At 43.3% G+C, this 19,872-nt stretch overlaps 1 protein-coding gene across 2 annotated transcripts in view; it reads right to left on the bottom strand.

The window, feature by feature from the left end:
* The window catches only part of LOC139055845 (uncharacterized), a 122,249-nt gene extending 102,803 nt beyond the window's left edge, over positions 1-19,446 (bottom strand). The window contains exons 1-2 of one of the 2 annotated variants that reach the window (XM_070533400.1): positions 18,879-19,446; positions 16,482-16,762 (exon numbers count right to left, since the gene is read on the bottom strand). In XM_070533400.1, the coding sequence (XP_070389501.1) occupies positions 16,482-16,752 (271 nt within the window). In that variant the 5' untranslated portion in view covers positions 16,753-16,762; positions 18,879-19,446. The remainder of the gene's footprint in view (positions 1-16,481; positions 16,763-18,878) is intronic. The other variant, XM_070533401.1, reaches the window with a different exon arrangement.
* Between the last annotated feature and the right edge of the window lie 426 nt (positions 19,447-19,872).

Below are 19,872 nucleotides of genomic sequence, written 5' to 3'. Positions count from 1 at the left end.
TTGAGGAGGGAACGGAAGAAATTGGTACATAAGAAGCCGATCAATTAGTTAGCGGTAAGAGGGAAAATAGAGGTATTCGGCCTTAACTCAGAAAGAGGACCTTAGTGTTGAAGCTATGAATGACAATCTTATAGGCATGTTTAAGGAGTGTGCAATAGAAGTTGGTGGCAACATTGTTAGACAGGATACCAGTAAGCTATCGCAGGAGATGAAAGATCTAATTAAGAAACGCCAATGTATGAAAGCCTCTAACCCTACAGCTAGAATAGAACTGGCAGAACTTTCGAAGTTAATCAACAAGCATAAGACAGCTGACATAAGAAAGTATAATATGGATAGAATTGAACACACTCTCAGGAACAGAGGAAGCCTCAAAGCAGTGAAGAAGAAACCAGGAATAGGCAAGAATCAGATGTATGCATTAAGAGACAAAGCCGGCAATATCATTACTTATATGATAAGATAGTTCAAGTGGCTGAGGAGTTCTATAGAGATTTATACAGTACCAGTGGCACCCATGACGATAATGGAAGAGAGAATAGTCTAGAGGAACTTGAAATCCCACAACTAACACCGGAAGAAGTAAAGAAAGCCTTGGGAGCTATGCAAAAGGGGAAGGCAGCTGGGGAGGATCAGATAACACCAGATTTGTTGAAGGATGGTGAGCAGATTGTTCTAGAAAAACTGGCCACCATGTATACGCAATGCCTCATGACCTCGAGCGTACCGGAACCTTGGAAGAACGCGAACATAATCCTAATCCATAAGAAAGGGGATGCCAAAGACCTGTAAAATTATAGACCGATCAGCTTACTGTCAATTGCCTACACAGTATTTACTAAGGTAATCGCAAATAGAATCGGGAACACCTTAGGCTTCTGTCAACCAAAGGACCAGGCAGGATTCCATAAAGGCTACTCAACAATAGACCATATTCACAATATCAATCAGGTGATCGAGAAATATGTGGAATATAAGCAACCCTTATATATAGCTTTCATTGATTACGAGAAAGCGATTAATTCAGTCGAAACCTCAGCAGTCATGGAGACATTACGAAATCAGGGTGTAGACGAGCAGTATGTAAAAATACTGAAAGATACATATAGCGGCTCCACAGCCACCGTAGTCCTCCATAAAGAAAGCAACAAAATCCCAATAAAGAAAGGAGTCAGGCAGGCAGATACAACCTCTCCAATGCTATTCACAGCGTGTTTACAGGAGGTATTCAGAGACCTGGATTGGGAAGAAATGGGGATAAAAGTTAATGGAGAATACCTTAGTAACTTGCGATTCGCTGATGATATTGCCTTGCATAGTATCTCAGGGGACCAACTGCAATGCATGCTCACTGACCTGGAGAGGCAAAGCAGAAGAGTGGGTCTAAAGATTAATCTACAGAAAACTAAAGTAATGTTTAACAGTCTCGGAAGAGAACAGCAATTTACAATAGGCAGCGAGGCACTGGAAGTCGTAAGGGAATACATCTACTTAGGGCAGATAGTGACTGCGGATCCGGATCATGAGACTGAAATAATCAGAAGAATAAGAATGGGCTGGGGTGCCTTTGGCAGGCATTGTCAGATTATGAACAGCAGGTTGCCATTATTCCTCAAAAGAAAACTGTATAACAGCTGTGTCTTACCAGTGCTCACCTACGGGGTAGAAACCTGGAGGCTTACAAAAAAGGTTCTACTTAAATGGAGGACGATGCAACAAGCTATGGAAAGAAGGATGATGGGTGCAACGTTAAGGGAAAATAAAAGAGCAGATTGGGTGAGGGAGCAAACGCGAGTTTATGACAGCTTAGTTGAAATCAAGAAAAAGAAATGCGCATGGGCAGGACATGTAATGAGGAGGGAAGATAACCAATGGTCATTAAGGGTTGCGGACTGGATTCCAAGAGAAGGGAAACGTAGCAGGGGGTGGCAGAAAGTTAGGTGGGTGGATGATATTAGGAAGTTTGCAGGAACAGCATGGCCACAATTAGCGTGGGCTTGGTGGCTGTGCCACGATACAGTCCACTAAACTGCTGCTGTTTAACATGCAGGTGCTCATCATCGCACTGATCAGCGCAGCTCTGCCCGCTACCATCTCGGCTGTCCCACACGCAACTTCAATCCGCCTGGAATTGTGCCTTGGCCATGCCCCTGCTGTCTATCGCCAAGTCACGCTAGCGCCCCCTACGCTTCTACTAGCGCCACCTTTTATTTATTTATTTATTTATTGATACTGCGGTCCTGTTTCCAGGACCTTAGCAGGGCGCATACAAAGTGAAAAACATCCAAGTAAATATACAGCGATACATAACATAGGTCACTCGCGATGTACAAATGCAAGCAGTTTCTGAATAACACACAGTAAATCACTCGCTACATAAACATAGGTGCGACTCAAATAATGGCAATGGGCATTGAGTTACAACGTCATCAGTAAGATTATTCCATTCAACAATAGTTCTGGGGAAAAAGGAAAATTTGAAGCAATTATTTTTAGTAATTAACGGTGTTATTGTCTGTGAGTGTCGATGACATGTAGCATAACCAGTAGAGAAAGTGATAAAGCGTGATGTATCAATGTTGTAGTGCCCCTTTATGAGCTGAAATAAAAACTTTAAACGGCATGTTTGGTTCCTTTGTGTTACAGGTGGCAATCCACTTCTCTTGAGAAGCTCCGTAACTGAAGTGCGGCCATACAAATTATATATGAATCGTACTGCCCTTTTTCGAACTTTTTCTAGTTTAGTAATGTTTCTTTTAGTAAAGGGATCCCATATGACAATTGCGTATTCCAACATTGGTCGAATGATGGCATTGTAAGAAAGAAAACGCACAGGAGGCGTAGTGAATTTCAGAGAGCGTCTTAGGAAAAATAGTTTTCGAAGGCAGTTTGCCGTGACAATGTCAACATGTTTGTTCCACGAGAGAGTGTTAGTAATCCAGAGGCCAAGGTATTTATATGCGGTTACCTCAGAAAGCATGATGTTTTAGGCATTGTAGTTGTACAATAAAGGCTTGTTTTTTAACGATATTCTCATAAAGACAGTTTTATCGAAGTTAATTTCCATTTGCCATTCATTGCACCATGTTACTATGCTTTTAAAGGCATCATTCAGTCTAATTTGATCGTCAACAGAGGAAATTTTTTCGTACAGAACACAGTCATCAGCGTACAACCTAATACCCACAGAAATCTCATCCACAATGTCATTTATGTAAAGTAAAAATAGAAGCGGACCAAGAACTGATCCTTGGGGGACGCCGGAATCAACGGGCACCTTATCTGAACTGGCTGAATTTAGTGTTACAAACTGACGTCGGTTAGTCAAATAACTCTTTATCCAGGCGAGTAGTTTGTTATTTTGCAGAATGTAGCTTAGCTTATGCAACAATTTGTTATGCGAGACTTTATCAAACGCCTTACGGAAATCCATGAAAATTACGTCTGTTTGTTTACCCTAGTTTATGGCTGCTGCAAAGTCATGAATGATTTCTGCAAGTTGAGTATTAGTTGAAAATCCTCGCCTAAAGCCGTGCTGCATGCAGGTAAGTAGCTTATGTTCTTCAATAAAAGCAGTTATATGTTTGTGAATAATATGCTCTAATATTTTACAAGCTGTTGAGGTTAGCGAAATTGGACGGTAATTCTGAATGAGTGTTTTGTCACCAGATTTGTGCAAAGGCACGATTCTGGCATCCCGCCAATCATCACGTACTGCAGCTTTGTTTAAACACCTAGTGTACAGAACATGTAAGTATTTTGGACACCACTCAGCATAACGTTTCAAGAAAGCATTTGAGATATTGTCTGGTCCAGGAGATTTTTTTACCTCAAGGTTCAACAGCAGGTTTAAAATGCCATGTTCACTTATTACGACATCAGGAATAGGAGGTACGGACACTTCAAAAGGCGGAAGACGGCCGTCATCTTGCGTAAATATGTCTCTGAAATTCTTATTGAATGCAATCGAAGCCCCTGCATCATCCTACACACAGCCACCATAAACTACACGTCCATCGTTAGAGCGAGACTTCGGGCTCACCAATCTCCAAAATTTTTCAGGTGACCTTTTGATAATGGATGGCAGTGTTATATCGAAATAGTTTTTCTTATCATGCGCAATCTTCTTCTTCACCTCCTCCGATATCTGTTCGACCATTAGTTTCAAGTCAGACCTGTTTGTCGTTGTCGCCCTCTTCTTTAGGCGTTTCAATTTTCGCTGCAGCTGCAGCGTTACTCGACTTATCCATGGATTTCGAAAGTTATGTTTTTGAGCTATCCTTGGCACGAAACGCTGAATGCATTCGTGAATTACCCCATTGAAGAAAAGCCACAAATCATTTACCGAACAAGTGCTGTTTCTGAAAGAGTCATAATTAAAACTGAGAGTATCAAGAATAGACTCATCTTCTGCTTTAGAAAAATTAGGAAACAACTTGACATTGCCTTGCTGTTCCAATGCGACGCCCTCTAACGTCAAGACTACTGCTTTGTGATCTGAAATGCCGGAGGTGACGCTGCAGATCACTTTGTCTTTAATATTCCCACTTATAAGGAACAGATCAAGAACTGACTCAGAGCCGTTCTGAATTCTGGTTGCCTCATTTACAACTTGCAAGAGGTCGAAGTTGAACACAATGTTTAACATTGTGTTCAAATTGTGACGAGCGTGATCAGCCCTACCACCAGGGAGCTGCCTGCGTAAACAACATCTGGCAGATCACCTATAAAAGAGCAACGCCTTCACGCGCCAACCTGTGGGCTCGGTGGCTGTGCCACGATACAGTCCACTAAACTGCTGCTGTTTAACGTGCAGGTGCTCATCATCGCACTGATCAGCGCAGCTCTGCCTGCTACCATCTCGGCTGTCCCACACGCAACTTCAATCTGCCTGGAACCGTGCCTTGGCCGTGCCCCTGCTGTCTATCGCCAAGTCACGCTAGCGCCCCCTACGCTTCTACTAGCGCCGCCTGTGACGAGCGTGATCAGCCCTACCACCAGGGAGCTGCCTGCGCCAGCAACATCTGGCAGATCACCTATAAAAGACCAACGCCTTCACGCGCCAACCTGTGGGCTCGGTGGCTGTGCCACGATACAGTCCACTAAATTGCTGCTGTTTAACATGCAGTTGCTCATCATCGCACTCATCAGCGCAGCTCTGCCTGCTACCATCTCGGCAGTCCCACACGCAACTTCAATCTGCCTGGAACCGTGCCTTGGCCGTGCCCCTGCTGTCTCTCGCCAAGTCACGCTAGTGCCCCCTACGCTTCTACTAGCGCCGCCTGTGATGAGCGTGATCAGCCCTACCACCAGGGAGCTGCCTGCGCCAGCAACATCTGGCAGATCACCTATAAAAGACCAACGCCTTCACGCGCCAACCTGTGGGCTCGGTTGCTGTGCCACGATCATCATCATCATCATCATCAGCCTCGTCATGCCCACTGCAGGGCAAAGGCCTCTCCCATATTTCTCCAACAACCCCGGTCATGTACTAATTGTGGCCATGCCGTCCCTGCAAACTTCTTAACTTCATCTGCCCACCTAACTTTCTGCCGCCCCCTGCTACGCTTCCCTTCTCTTGGAATCCAGTCCATAACCCTTCATGACCATCGGTTATCTTCCCTCCTCATTACATGTCCTGCCCATGCCCATTTCTTTTTCTTGATTTCAACTAAGATGTCATTAACTCGCGTTTGTTCCCCCACCCAATCTGCTCTTTTCTTATCCCTTAACGTTACACCTATCATTCTTCTTTCCATAGCTCGTTGCGTCGTCCTCAATTTGAGTAGAACCCTTTTCGTAAGCCTCCAGGTTTCTGCCCCGTAGGTGAGTACTGGTAAGACACAGCTATTATACACTTTTCTCTTGAGGGATAATGGCAACCTGCTCTTCATGATCTGAGAATGCCTGCCAAACGCACCCCAGCCCATTCTTATTCTTCTAATTATTTCAGTCTCATGATCCGGATCCGCAGTCACTATCTGCCCTAAGTAGATGTATTCCCTTACGACTTCCAGTGCCTCGCTGCCTATTGTAAATTGCTGTGCTCTTCCGAGACTGTTAAACATTACTTTAGTTTTCTGTAGATTAATTTTTAGACCCACTCTTCTGCTTTGCCTCTCCAGGTCAGTGAGCCTGCATTGCAGTTGGTCCCCTGAGATATTAAGCAAGGCAATATCATCAGCGAATCACAAGTTACTAAGGTATTCTCCTTAAAGAAGGGAATTGCGCTAAAAAAGACACGGACGAGTAAGGACATGGACGGGCGCAAACTCGCGACTGATTTTATTCAGAAGGAACACAAATATATATACCTAGATTCTTATTGCCTAATCATTGCCTAAGCGCACATGCCAAGAACGTTTTTTCTTTCTTATACAAATTTATACTGGAATCACTTACACAATCATCACCTGACTTATCAATGTAAAAAGCCTCTGCGAGTTCACGTGCGACCTGGTTACGACTGCGCCTTAAGATTTTGGTTCTAGCCAGCAAAGGCTGGCAAGCTTTATCAGGCGTAGCCAAAGGGCATGCGCCGCAATGTAAGGGCAAATTTGACCCTTTTTCGTTGACCATAGAGAGCTTGTGTTCCCTTAGTCGTTCATTTATACAACGGCCCGTCTGGCCAATGTAAACTTTTTCCACATGTCAGGGGAATTTCATTGGCCAGACGGGCCGTTGTATAAATGAACGACTAAGGGAACACAAGCTCTCTATGGTCAACGAAAAAGGGTCAAATTTGCCCTTACATTGCGGCGCATGCCCTTTGGCTACGCCTGATAAAGCTTGCCAGCCTTTGCTGGCTAGAACCAAAATCTTAAGGCGCAGTCGTAACCAGGTCGCACGTGAACTCGCAGAGGCTTTTTACATTGATAAGTCAGGTGATGATTGTGTAAGTGATTCCAGTATAAATTTGTATAAGAAAGAAAAAACGTTCTTGGCATGTGCGCTTAGGCAATGATTAGGCAATAAGAATCTAGGTATATATATTTGTGTTCCTTCTGAATAAAATCAGTCGCGAGTTTGCGCCCGTCCATGTCCTTACTCGTCCGTGTCTTTTTTAGCGCAATTCCCTTCTTTAAGTATGTACGACCGACTCGCCCAACAACGTGCTCTCCTGAAGGTATTCTCCATTAACTTTTATCCCCATTTCTTCCCAATCCAGGTCTCTGAATACCTCCTGTAAACACGTTGTGAATAGCATTGGAGAGATCGTATCTCCCTGCCTGATGCCTTTCTTTATTGGGATTTTGTTGCTTTCCTTATGGAGGACTACGGTGGCTATGGAGCTGCTATAGATATCTTTTAGTATTTTTACATATGGCTCGTCTACACCCTGATTCCGTAATGCCTCCATGACTGCTGAGGTTTCGACAGAATCAAATGCTTTCTCGTAATCAATGAAAGCTATATATAATGGTGGGTTATATTCCGCACATTTATCTATCACCTGATTGATAGTGTGAATATGATTTATTGTTGAGTAGCATTTACGGAATCCTGCCTGGTCCTTTGCTTGACAGAAGTCTAAGGTGTTCCTGATTCTATTTGCAATTACCTTAGTAAATAGTTTGTAGGCAACGGACAGTAAACTGATCAGTCTATAATTTTTCAAGTCTTTGGCGTCCCCTTTCTTATGGATTAGGATTATGTTAGTGTTTTTCCAAGATTCCGGTACGCTCGACGTTATGAGGCATTGTGTATACAGGGTGGCCAGTTTCTCTAGAACAATTTGCCCACCATCCTTCAACAAATCTGCTGTTACCTGATCCTCTCCAGCTGCCTTCCCCCTTTGCATATCTCCCAAGGCTTTCTTTAATTCTTCCGGCGTTACCTGTGGGATTTCGAATTCCTCTAGACTATTTTCTCTTCCATTGTCGTCGTGGGTGCCACTGGTACTGTATATATCTCTATAGAACTCCTCAGCCACTTGAACTATCTCATCCATATTAGTAATGATATTGCCGGCTTTGTCTCTTAACGCATACACCTGATTCTTGCCAATTCCTAGTTTCTTCATAACTGTTTTTAGGCTTCCTCCGTTCCTGAGAGCATGTTCAATTCTATCCATATTATACTTCCTTATGTCAGCTGTCTTACGCTTGTTGATTAACTTCGAAAGTTCTGCCACGATACAGTCCACTAAATTGCTGCTGTTTAACATGCAGGTGCTCATCATAGCACTGATAAGCGCAGCTCTGCCTGCTACCATCTCGGATGTCCCACACGCAACTTCAATCTACCTGGAACCTTGGCCGTGCCCCTGCTGTCTATCGCCAAGTCACGCTAGCGCCCCCTACGCTTCTACTAGCGCCGCCTGTGACGAGCGTGATCAGCCCTACCACCAGGGAGCTGCCTGCGCCAGCAACATCTGGCAGATCACCTATAAAAGACCAACGCCTTCACGCGCCAACCTGTGGACTCGGTGGCTGTGCCACGATACAGTCCACTAAACTGCTGCTGTTTAACATGCAGGTTAGTCAGTGTTATAGTTATGCTAAAAAATCAAGCAACTATGTTTTGGTACTGCTGCCGAGCCCCCAGTGTCTGTTTGCCATCGCAATGAATTGTATTCATGTCTCGCACTCTTTGCTGCTACTGTCGGGCGACATAGAAAGTAACCCCGGTCCTGACTCTAATGCTATACTAAGTGAACTAAAGAAGCTATCCGCTGGGCAATCGCAGTTAATTAATGAGATTAAAGGTTTAAAAAGTGGAATAGTCGAGACTAACAATTCGATTTCTGAACTAAACAGAAGAATGCATGCCGTCGAGAGCCACTGTCAACACATCGAGGACCTGCAGCGACAGGTTAAAACATTTAAGACTTCTGTGGCTGTGATGACACGGGCAATCTCCGATATAGAAGCGCACATCGATGACGCAGAAAACCGAGCCCGCCGCAACAACCTTGTCTTCTTCGGTATCCCCAACCCAAGTGCATCTGCATCCGCCGCTCAGGCAGAGGAAGAAATCATTTGGCTTTGGGCCGACCAATTAAACATAACCGTGCATCCTGAAGCGATTGAATGTGCGCATTGTCTCGGCCGCCATTCTATTAACCGAAACCGTCCTATAATCGTAATGTTCTTTTTTATAAAACAAAAGAAAAAATTCTGTCTAACGGCCGCAAGTTGAAAGGGACTAACTATAGCATTCACGAAGACTACTCTCGTACTGTGCAGAATGCCCGGAAACATCTTTTGGCTTTTGCAAGGACCAAGTCAGCTGCATTTTCATTACGCTACAAAACTCTGTTTATAGGATCTGCTAAGTACATGTATGACGAAAATACAATATGTGTAAAAGAAATCCAATAGCAATCGCTGCATCACCGTCATCCAACACACCGTTCGATAACGACAACCTGCCCTAACGGTACTATTTCAGCAATATAATCTAACATACTTAGCTTCCCTTCCAAATGTGACGTTGTATCTAATCTGGTCTTATCATCTGGATGTAACTTGTTGATACTTAACGAAACCTGGCTAACCGCTGACGTATTTGACGCGGAGGTCATGGATGACCTACCCGGTTTCCATGTCTTCCGTAACGATAGGCAGCACTCTAGAGGCGGCAGGGTGCTCATCGCCGTTAGTAATACGATACCCTGCTCCGTTGTTCACAACCCAAGTGACCTTGAAATATTATGGCTACTCTTTCATGCAACCCCGCAAACTATTTTACTTGGCATTTGCTACCGCCCCCCGCGAGCAGACACTAGCTTCACTGACAAGCTCAACCATGTCCTAGATGTACTAATGAAAAAATACACTAACGCTCAGATTTTGCTCTTTTGAGACTAATTTCCCTAATATAAATTGGGATAACTATCCACCTTTGTCACATAGTACAACCAAAAATGATTTCCTCGAAGGCTGCTTTAATTTCAACTTGACCCAGCTAGTCTTAGAACCAACACGCGTAGTGAATGACTCGGCCAACATTTTAGATCTCATATTAACTAACAATCCATCTAGCCTATCTTCGATATCCTATCTCCCGGCAATTAGGGACCATAAAGTAATCCACACTGTCTTTCACTTTACCTTTCCAAAACGAGAATCGTGGAATAAAATAATATGCCTATACGATAAAGGCAACTATGAAGCCATTAACAACAAACTAATGTCCTTCTACCCCACTTTCAGTGATGAATTCCACAACCACACACTTCAAGCAAATTGGTCGATCTTCCAACAAAAAATCACTGACCTTGCTAATAACCCCATTCCAGTTGTTTCAGTACCGACTAACAGCAATAAACCTTGGTTCACAAAAAAATTATCAACTCTAGAAAACAGGAAGAAACTATTTTTTCGGTCGGCAAAGCAAACCAATTGTGCTGTGGCCTGGGACAAATATTACGAGGCAGAGAAAGTTTATCTCTCGGCTATACGCCGCGAAAAACACTCCTTTTTCCATGACACGTTGCCTCGTGTACTAAGCACTAACCTCCAGAAATTCTGGCAATTACTAAACCCCAAGCCACCGAATGCTATCACTATCGCTGACCATAACGATATAGTAATCCCCGAAGAAGAGTGTGCCGATGCATTTAACCGCGCGTTTTCATCAGTATTCACCACTGAACCTGCAGCTCTCTTACCTATACCACCGTCAGCTGTGCAATCTGTTATGTCACCCATCGAATTCACTAAAGATGGCATAACGGCAATAATTGAAAAGCTAAAACTCTCATCGTCATCGGGGGCGGATGGCATCAACTCTAAATTGTTAAAATATACTAAACTCTTCTGCGCATCGTACTTTAGATTAATCTTCTCACAGTCTTTATCCTCCTGTAGCATCCCCCTCACCTGGAAGGAAGGGCAGGTCGTCCCAATCTAGAAATCAGGTAATAAAAACTTGCCTCTTAACTACAGACCGATTTCCCTAACCAGCGTACCCTGCAAGATAATGGAGCACGTCATTTTCACCCAAATTATGCACTTCCTTGACACCAACAACTACTTTCACCCATCCCAGCATGGTTTTCGTAAAGGTCTCTCATGCGAAACACAACTTGCTATGTTCGTCCATGACTTACACGTTAATCTTGATGCTAACACCCAAATCGATGCCATTTTTCTGGATTATGCTAAAGCATTTGATAAGTTACCTCACCAACGCCTAATACTCAAGCTTTCCCAGCTGAACCTGCACCCTGAGGTCTTAAATTGGGTTATTGAATTTCTCACTAACTGATCACAGTCAGTGCATGTCAACAATCACACCTCCGCACCCCTCCCTGTAACTTCTGGCATCCCACAAGGTAGCGTCCTAGGCCCCCTCCTTTTTCGTATTTATATTAACGATCTTCCCCTTAATGTTTCCTCTCAAATCCGCATGTTCGCTGGCGATTGTGTCATCTACCGCACAATTACTAATGACTCATCATCAGCATCATCATCATAATTTATTATTCCCTTAAGGGCCCCATGTGGGGAATTACATAAGGGGGAGGCAAAAAAATAATACAAACATCGAATGAATAGTCATTTACAAAGCAAAAAAGGCAACAACTGAAAAGACACTAAAAAGAACAGGTTTTTGCATAATTAGTTGCAAATATGGGTGGTTAGTAACTCTCGAAATTTCAAAGGTTTCGCTCTACAACAATGGATTCCGGGAGCGAGTTCCATTGTTCTATAGCAGAGGAAAGGAAGGATTTGTTAAAAGCGTTTGTAGAACCATGAAGGCGTTGGATACATAAAGAATTGAACAGACAATGTGACGAGCGAACGGGTGGAAATAAAAGTGAGGATCGAAGGTCAGGAAAGTTATAGTACAATTTATGGAATAGGCAGAGTTGCGAAATTATGCGTCTTGATGCTAAAACGGGTAGACCAACAGATAACTTTAAGCTAGTAACGCTGATAGTGTTGTCATAATTCGATAAGATAAAGCGGGAGGCACGATTTTCAGTAGCTTCTAAAGTGTCAATCAAGTACTTTTGATGTGGATTCCAAATTGCAGACGCGTATTCTAATTTGGTACGGATGAAAATTTCATATGCTAGTTTACGAATCGATGGAGGAGACAAGGATAGGGATCTTTTAATATAGTTCAGGGATCTTGAAGCATCGGCTGTTATTTGTTGAATGTGGTTCGACCAATTTAGTTTGTTAGTGATGATAACTCCAAGGTAGCGGTAACTGTCGACCTCAGATAAATTCACAGAGCCCAAAGAGTATAGAAATTTGGATGTAGAGCGTTTACGTGATACATGCATTAACTTGCATTTGGAGACATTTAGTTCCATCATGCAGCGTGAGCACCACTTGTCAATAGAATTTAGGTCATTTTGCAGAATGGATTGGTCAATGTTGGTAGTGACACGACGGTAAATAACACAGTCATCGGCGAATAGGCATATTGTGGATGATATGTCTGTTGGGAGGTCGTTAATGTATATTAGAAAAAGGAGTGGGCTGAGGACGGATCCCTGTGGTACACCGGATATTACTTTGGTAGTATCTGAACAGCGATTGCCAACACAGGTGAACTGGAGGTGATCTGTCAGGAAGCAAATGATCCATGATAGGATTAGTGGGTCGAGGTGAAGGCATGAAAGTTTGGACACTAGTCGGTGATGAGGGACGCAATCGAAAGCCTTTGAAAAATCTAAGTAAATTACGTCAGTCTGAAATGAAGAATCTAAGTTTAGGTGGAGATCTGTGGTGAATTCAAAAAGTTGTGTTTCGCATGATAAGCTTGGACGAAAGCCATGTTGTTTGGTAAAGAAAAAAGAATTTCTGTCGAGGTGGGACACTATTTGGGAATAAATGACGTGTTCCAAAAGTTTACAGGCAATACATGTAAGTGAGATCGGGCGATAGTTGGATGGGTCGGAGCGCTTACCAGATTTAAAAACGGGGGTTACTTTGCTTAGTTTCCAGTCTTTGGGAATAGTACCCTCGCTTATAGACTGGGAAAAAATATTTGTAATATCTGGCTAGAAATGACGTTAGTGCCTATTAGTATCTTCACCGGTATGTTGTCAGGTCCGGGGGAGCTAGATATCTTAAGTTTATTGATTAGACTTGCGATACCTTCAGCAGTTACATCAATGGGACGCATTTCAGTGCCGCAAAATCTTGGTAAAACAGGAATGTTGGTGGAAGATTGACAAGTGAAGACGGAAGAGAAGTATGAATTGAAGACGTCAGAACGCTTTTCAACTGGAACGTGGGACCCATTAGAATTAGTTATGGTAATGTTAAGCGACTGATTTCTACTTGGTGCGAGTATTTTCCAAAATTTTTTCGGGTTTACACGGATGATATTGAGAAGATCCTGGTGATAAAATTTTTTCTTAGAAAGCTTCAGAAGGCTGTTGTACTCACGCAGGCAGGTGAAATACCTCTTCCATTTAGGGGCAGAACCACATTTTTTTGCCATTCTGAAAAGGCGCTTTTTCTTCTGTGCTAGTTTTTTAGTTGGTTTGTGAACCAAGACTTTTCCATGACACCACGAATGCACACAAGGGGTACGTGATTATTGATTAAGCTGAGTAGCTTATGCTTGTACAACAGCCAGTTTGCATCAGCAGACCTTCTGAAGGCAGTTTCCTTGAGGTATTCAAAAAAAAATATTCAGTTCATTGTTAATTATGGAAAAGTCAGCTTTTTTGTAGTCCCGACTTAGTTTTATTGAACGCTGTTTAACTGGAACTGGGATTTCCAAATTGAAAAGGACAATACTGTGATCGCTCAGCCCATTGACACATGCTATAGAGTGAATGTATTCGGGTTGTGAAGTGAGGACCAGGTCAAGGGTGTTTGAGCCACATGTAGGTAAATTTACTGTTTGTGTAAGGTTGAACTTTAAGGCTAAATCAAGGAAATCCTTTGACTGGCGGGATGATGCTGTTAGATTGTCCCAGTTTATATACGGAAAGTTAAAATCACCACAAATAATATAGTTAGCACGCAGGAATTGAGAGGATGCATCTAAAATGACAGTGTTAAGTTCGTCGATAAGGGAAGGGTCACAATCGGGTGGGCGATAACATGATATGAGAATGCATGTGCATGTAGGCATGGATATGTGCACACAAAGAATTTCGTGAGTACAACTGTTTGGGAGCTGGTAACAAGGAATGCTGTTTTTCGTGAAGACAAGAACGCCACCACCCCTTCGTTCCCTCCTATCGCGTCTGTAAACAGTGTAGGGGGAATCTGCATGCAGTAGCTCAGTGCTATCTATGTTAGGGGTTAACCAAGACTCAATGAAAATGGCCACGTCTGTGTTATTGTCATCGAGAAGGGCTTCAATGGTATCTTTTTTTGACATGTAACTGCAAACATTAGCCAGTATAACAGAAAGTATGTGATTGCGTGATGTTTCAACAGGGTTTAGTAGCGGCTGGGAGGGAAAGGAAAGTGCTGGGCAAGCCTGAAGTGATGGATAGGATTTAATTTGTAAAACTGAGTCTGATTGCACGTCATAAAACCACAGTTTTTTACAAAATGACCTTAACAAAGTGCAAGGCTGGTGCAACGAGTGGTTAATGACCCTTAACGCCAATAAATGTAAAGTAATGTGCTTCACTCGCCGCCATCAGCCCTTATACTCACCATATAATATTACTAATACTACTTTAGAAAAAGTGGACACATTTAAATACCTCGGCGTCACCCTTTCATACGACTTAGACTGGTCTGCTCATGTAACGCGCATTACTGCATCCGCTAACCAAACACTGGGATTCCTAAAACGCCATCTGCGTCATGCACCGCAACACGTCAAACTACTAGCATTCAAGATGCTCGTATGTCCGAAAATTGAATACGCATCCCCCATCTGGTCACCACATCAAACTTACCTTATCAATGCACTTGAAAGAATTCACAATCGTGCGGCAAGATTCATCCATTCTTCGTATTTTTATAACACTAGCGTATCATTACTTAAAGCACAGTCCGCCTTAAACACGCTATCATCCCGGCGCTGCACTGATTCGTTAATCCTCTTTCACAAGTTCTATTACAGTTCGCTCCATCATGCACCATATGTGTTGGCCCCACCCCCTCGCCATTCCCTGCGTATAAGGGCATTCCTTGCAAGTAACCCGTCCACGCAGCCGAACTACAACCTTCTCTGCATCCTTCATTTGCCGATCATCAAGCGACTGGAACGGCCTGCCCTGTCACATAACCGAAATCACCTGTTCAACAACGTTTGCTGATAAGCTTAATACTAATATTCTTCATTGAACTCATGTGGCCACCAATTAAAATACACATTTGTAAACCCCACCCCTTATGTAATACCCCCATTGAGGGAGGGGTCTTTAAGGAAATAAAAGTGAAGTGAAGTGAAGCACATAACCGGAGAAGTTGTAGAAGCATGGGAGAGGCCTTTGCCTCTCCCATACTTGGGCATAGCCAGCCTGATGATGATGATGATGAAAACCAAAGGTCGTGGGTTTGACTCCCAACAAAACTTGTGGGTTTCAGTGCCTTAACGAACTTTTTCTTCATTAACTGTGATTTAATCAACTTCCTCTTAACTAACACCAAAGGCCATGAGTTCGAGTGCCTTAATGAACTCATTCTTAATAACTGTGCCTTAACTTCACCAGAATGAACACCAAAGGTCGTTGGTTTGACTCCCACCAAACGTTGTGGGTTTGAGTGCCATAATGAACTCTTTCTTCATAACTGTGCCTTAACTTCACCAGAATGAGCTCCAATGGTCATGGGTTTGACTCCCACTAAAGGTTGTGGGTTCAAGTGCCTTAATTACCTACCTTAATTAACTGTGCCCAAATTAACTTTGCCTTAACACTAATGGTCGTAGGTCCAAGTGTCTTTTAACTATATCTTAACCGTCTTACCTCTGTCTTAACACCAAAAGTCGTGGGTTCATAGCCTTTCTTGTACCATTGTGTGGTCATGCCGCCAATGCTGGATTTTCCGCCTCATGAGCCATTTAATGCTTTTGCGTTGAAAGAAAGGAAGGACACATGTGATGCAATCCCTCACCTCCAGCATGGGAGAAGGCAAGTAAGGAATGTCGCCTGCAGACAACAGTCGAGGCAGAGGGTGCTGTTCTTATTTGATGCATGCCTCAAGTGGAGCTGCCATTTTTACGCCAAGACTGTGATGACAATGCTTGTTCAGATGCATGCTTCTGCCACATACCAAATATTTTTATGCTAACAAACAGTTTAACCAACATGCAAGTGGCATGAAAATTTGTAATTTTAGAAAAAGTTACTATTTTCATTTGACTTGTTCTCAAAGTTGAATAATTTTGCACTGAACCATTAACAATGTTCATAGCTAGTATTTCAGTCCATATACCTTGTTACTGTAATCAGAAAGATTTTAACAATAAAGTTTCTGCGAATGAATGAATGAATAAATGAACAAATGAATGAATGAATGAATGAATGAATGAATGAATGAATGAATGAATGAATGAATGAATGAATGAATGAGTAATGTCAAGTGTACAGCCCTCACCTGCCCGTCGCATGGCCGTGCTGACTTCGGAGAAGGTGCTGAAGCGGTCACGGAAGGCAGCAAAGTCGTGTACTTCCTCACGCGAAAGGCCAAGAATTGCGAACAGGCTGGTCGAGTAGTAACGACTCTTGGCCGCAGGCATCGTGCCATCGTCCACGACATCCCGCACAGTGGCTGGGGTGCGTTCCTGCTGGCTCTCCTCATGGCAGTAGTGGTCAAAAAGCAGCAGAAACACGAAAGTGGCCACCACAAAGCAGATCAGTGCTTCCATGATTGACACCCTACACAGCCGAAGACAAAATGTTAGCCGGGCAAATTGAGCTACGTACAGGTGGAGCAAAATGAAAGGAAAGATGAAGACCCACCATCTGCCTTATAACAAAGGTACAGCACTCCCATAGCTTTACCGAGCAAGTGCTTTAAATCCACCAAAAGTACATGGCTTCAGAGGTTACTTTGATGCAAAATTTCTGCAAAATTCTAGCTTCTGCAAACTTCATACTTTCCTCACTTTGAGTGTTTGATCAACTCAGACTTTTTAATCTACCTGCCAGCCCTCTGGTTAGCTCATTTCATATAATTGCCAGGGTACAGAGACGAAGAAGGCAACATGGAAAACATTGGACTTGCAACTGTCAATTTATTCGAATAAAACCACAAGCTAACAGTTTTACCTGTGCACCCAACCACTTTAACCATATCTGACTTAACAAATGTTTGGGCATTGCTCTAGATACAGTGACGTCAATTAATATGCTCAGAACTGCTCTTCAACTCTGAATTGGCTTTGCCTGGCTATGAAATGGCTGAGTCAATTGAGCTTGCTCTCCCTGTGAGCACACACAATGTTACTGTTCACTTTTTATCATTTGTTAGGAGAGGTTGAATTGAGTTGCTATGAATGGCCTCTTTATGGTGTAGATTCTTGTGTGACCGGCCCTGATGCATAATACCTAGCTATCATTGCAAACTTGCCAATTTTGCATTGCTGTGGTTAGCACATAATTTGCATTATGGTGTGGGTTCAGTTCATAGAGGGCATGTGGATAAACAGGGGTCTCTGGCAGATTACTTTTTCTTGAAGTGCAGATAATCAAACTGGTGTTGGTGACAAATCAGACCAGTCAATATACAATAAAGGTCACACTTGTTCCATAATACGCCAGTCACAAGATGCCATTTGAAACTTTAGACGTGCTACGGCCATCAGCCTGTCGGGTTGACTGACATGCCACCATGAAGAAACACGATTGAAACTTTGCTTCAATGTGTCATCTATCACTTGCTAAGAGTGCTACAAACAGCGAACTTTGTTGAAAATAGATACCAATTGGAAATTTTCATTTGGTTTTGCTCAAACTGCATTCACACATCTGCCTTCTTGTTGTGGCGCTTGGGAAACCAGTACTTCAGGCTTGTTTTCCGTGAGTGAGACAAAATGCAGCAGTTTCTCACCACTAATTCGTTCTGGATTCTGCATTATGATTCACAGTGCAAAGAAATGCAGAGAAGGAAAACTAGGCATTATGACACGGCGCTTGTGTAGTAAAAAAAAATTAAATTATGGGGTCTTACGTGCCAAAACCACTTTCTGATTATGAGGCACGTCGTAGTGGGGTACTCCAGAAATTTGGCCACCTGGGGTTCTTTAACGTGCTCCTAAATTTAAATACAGCACTTGTGTAGTCCCTACTTCTTCTCATCCACGTCTTTTCTTGCACTTTTTATCATGGCTCTGTTCAAACTCATCAAAGCAATCTGTCCTTGTTCGGTATTCTACAAGACATAGGCAGTTTCACAAGGAGCATGATTAGGGTACTCTGATCAGAGGTTACATGAAAAGACGGTCAAGGGCACATTTGCCAAGGTTCAGACAGGTTCAATTTATTATTGTTACATGTATCAACCTTGTTATCCCCCTCAAAATTTTGCAGAATCATGCTACCATATTTATCCACCCTACATATTCTTGCACCACGTGTGTCTCAACATTAAAAACTTCGGCTTGGTATGATTTGCTGACCTTTTTGCTAGCCATAACCACACTGTCTTTACAGCGCAGCTAGAGATACACTCGTTAAATCAGCCAGTGCTAGATTACAAGCATTTCCACCTCTGTCGTGTATAGTTCCACTTCTGACATCTGAAAAATATTTACAGCTTCACAATTAATCAAAAAAAGAAACCTATTCATTGTTATCCACCTATGCCGTTTTTTAACGAGCTGCCCATTTGCGCCATTTACAGCGGCAGCTAAAAAAGAACATGGAAATACAACGCTCCTGAATCTAGAAATTTCCACACGGAACCAAACTATAGAGACAAGAGACAGTGGATTCTAATAATCACTTATAGACATAGAAGCTTATATATGTTTTCTCTCTCAACTATACGTACAGGTCCTGGGGTCGATGAATTTGAAATTAATATGCGGCAATAGTGCACAGCTGCAGGCGTGGCGGCAACAGGCTTCCCCTCCTGCGATCACTCGACACACGCGCGACGAGACAGCTGCAGGAATTTCGAAGCGTTCCGCTCGCAGCCGAGCTCATCGCCGGAGAATTCGGGTCGCTGCGCCAGCTCTGTACGCACTATTCACTAGACCGGCCATTTCCGCAGCGAAGGCCAAATGTTAAACAAGGTACCATGCCCACTTTTATGTAAAGAGTGTTTTGTGTTCGTTTGTGGCATGCGCTGTGCAGCTACTGCTGCTCTCTCCGTCTGACTGGCTTGAAACTGGTTTGCCACGCAACGCGCAAACAGCAGTAAGTACTACAACAGTACACTCATGGTACACACAGCCAATCAAATAACTACGATCACGACACAAGCACTGTAGCACAGACTGTAGGAGCGTTGACTCGGCTGACTCGAAAACAAAAACTGCGAGTACAGTGAAGAGTTCACTGCACTGCGGGATTGCCGCGGCTCGAAACACGGCTACATTCGGCTATGCGAAGGGGCGTGGTTGGCATTGGCCATAGAGTTTCATATTAGTATACCTAGAGGCAAATCTGGCGCTGCGATCGTTCAACCATCATGGGAATGATGGGAAGTACAGACTTCGGATTGGCATTCTATTGACTGGCCAACTAGTCTACGAGTATTTTTTTGGCAGTTTTGGTTTCGCTCCAAGCGCAATTGCTATAACCTGCAGTGGGACAGTGCAACGCAAAGCTCTCTGCCTTTGTTATGTGTCTCGGAGTGGCGATAGCGCGCTGGGCCAGTGACTGGGACGGTGCTTGTGTCGCGGTGTGGTGTCGAAGCCGTGACGAGAAAGCGGCGGCATCGTAAACGTTGAAAGAACATGTTTTGAGCGTTTGGACCTTTGTTTGTTAAGTGTGTTAGGTTGGTACTGCGTTACGTGCTTTATGAAACTTCAGACTAGGAC

Source organism: Dermacentor albipictus, chromosome 2 (genome assembly GCF_038994185.2).
Source record: "Dermacentor albipictus isolate Rhodes 1998 colony chromosome 2, USDA_Dalb.pri_finalv2, whole genome shotgun sequence".
Classification (NCBI taxonomy): Eukaryota; Metazoa; Arthropoda; class Arachnida; order Ixodida; family Ixodidae; genus Dermacentor; species Dermacentor albipictus.
This window is presented reverse-complemented; position numbering and strand designations above follow the sequence as displayed.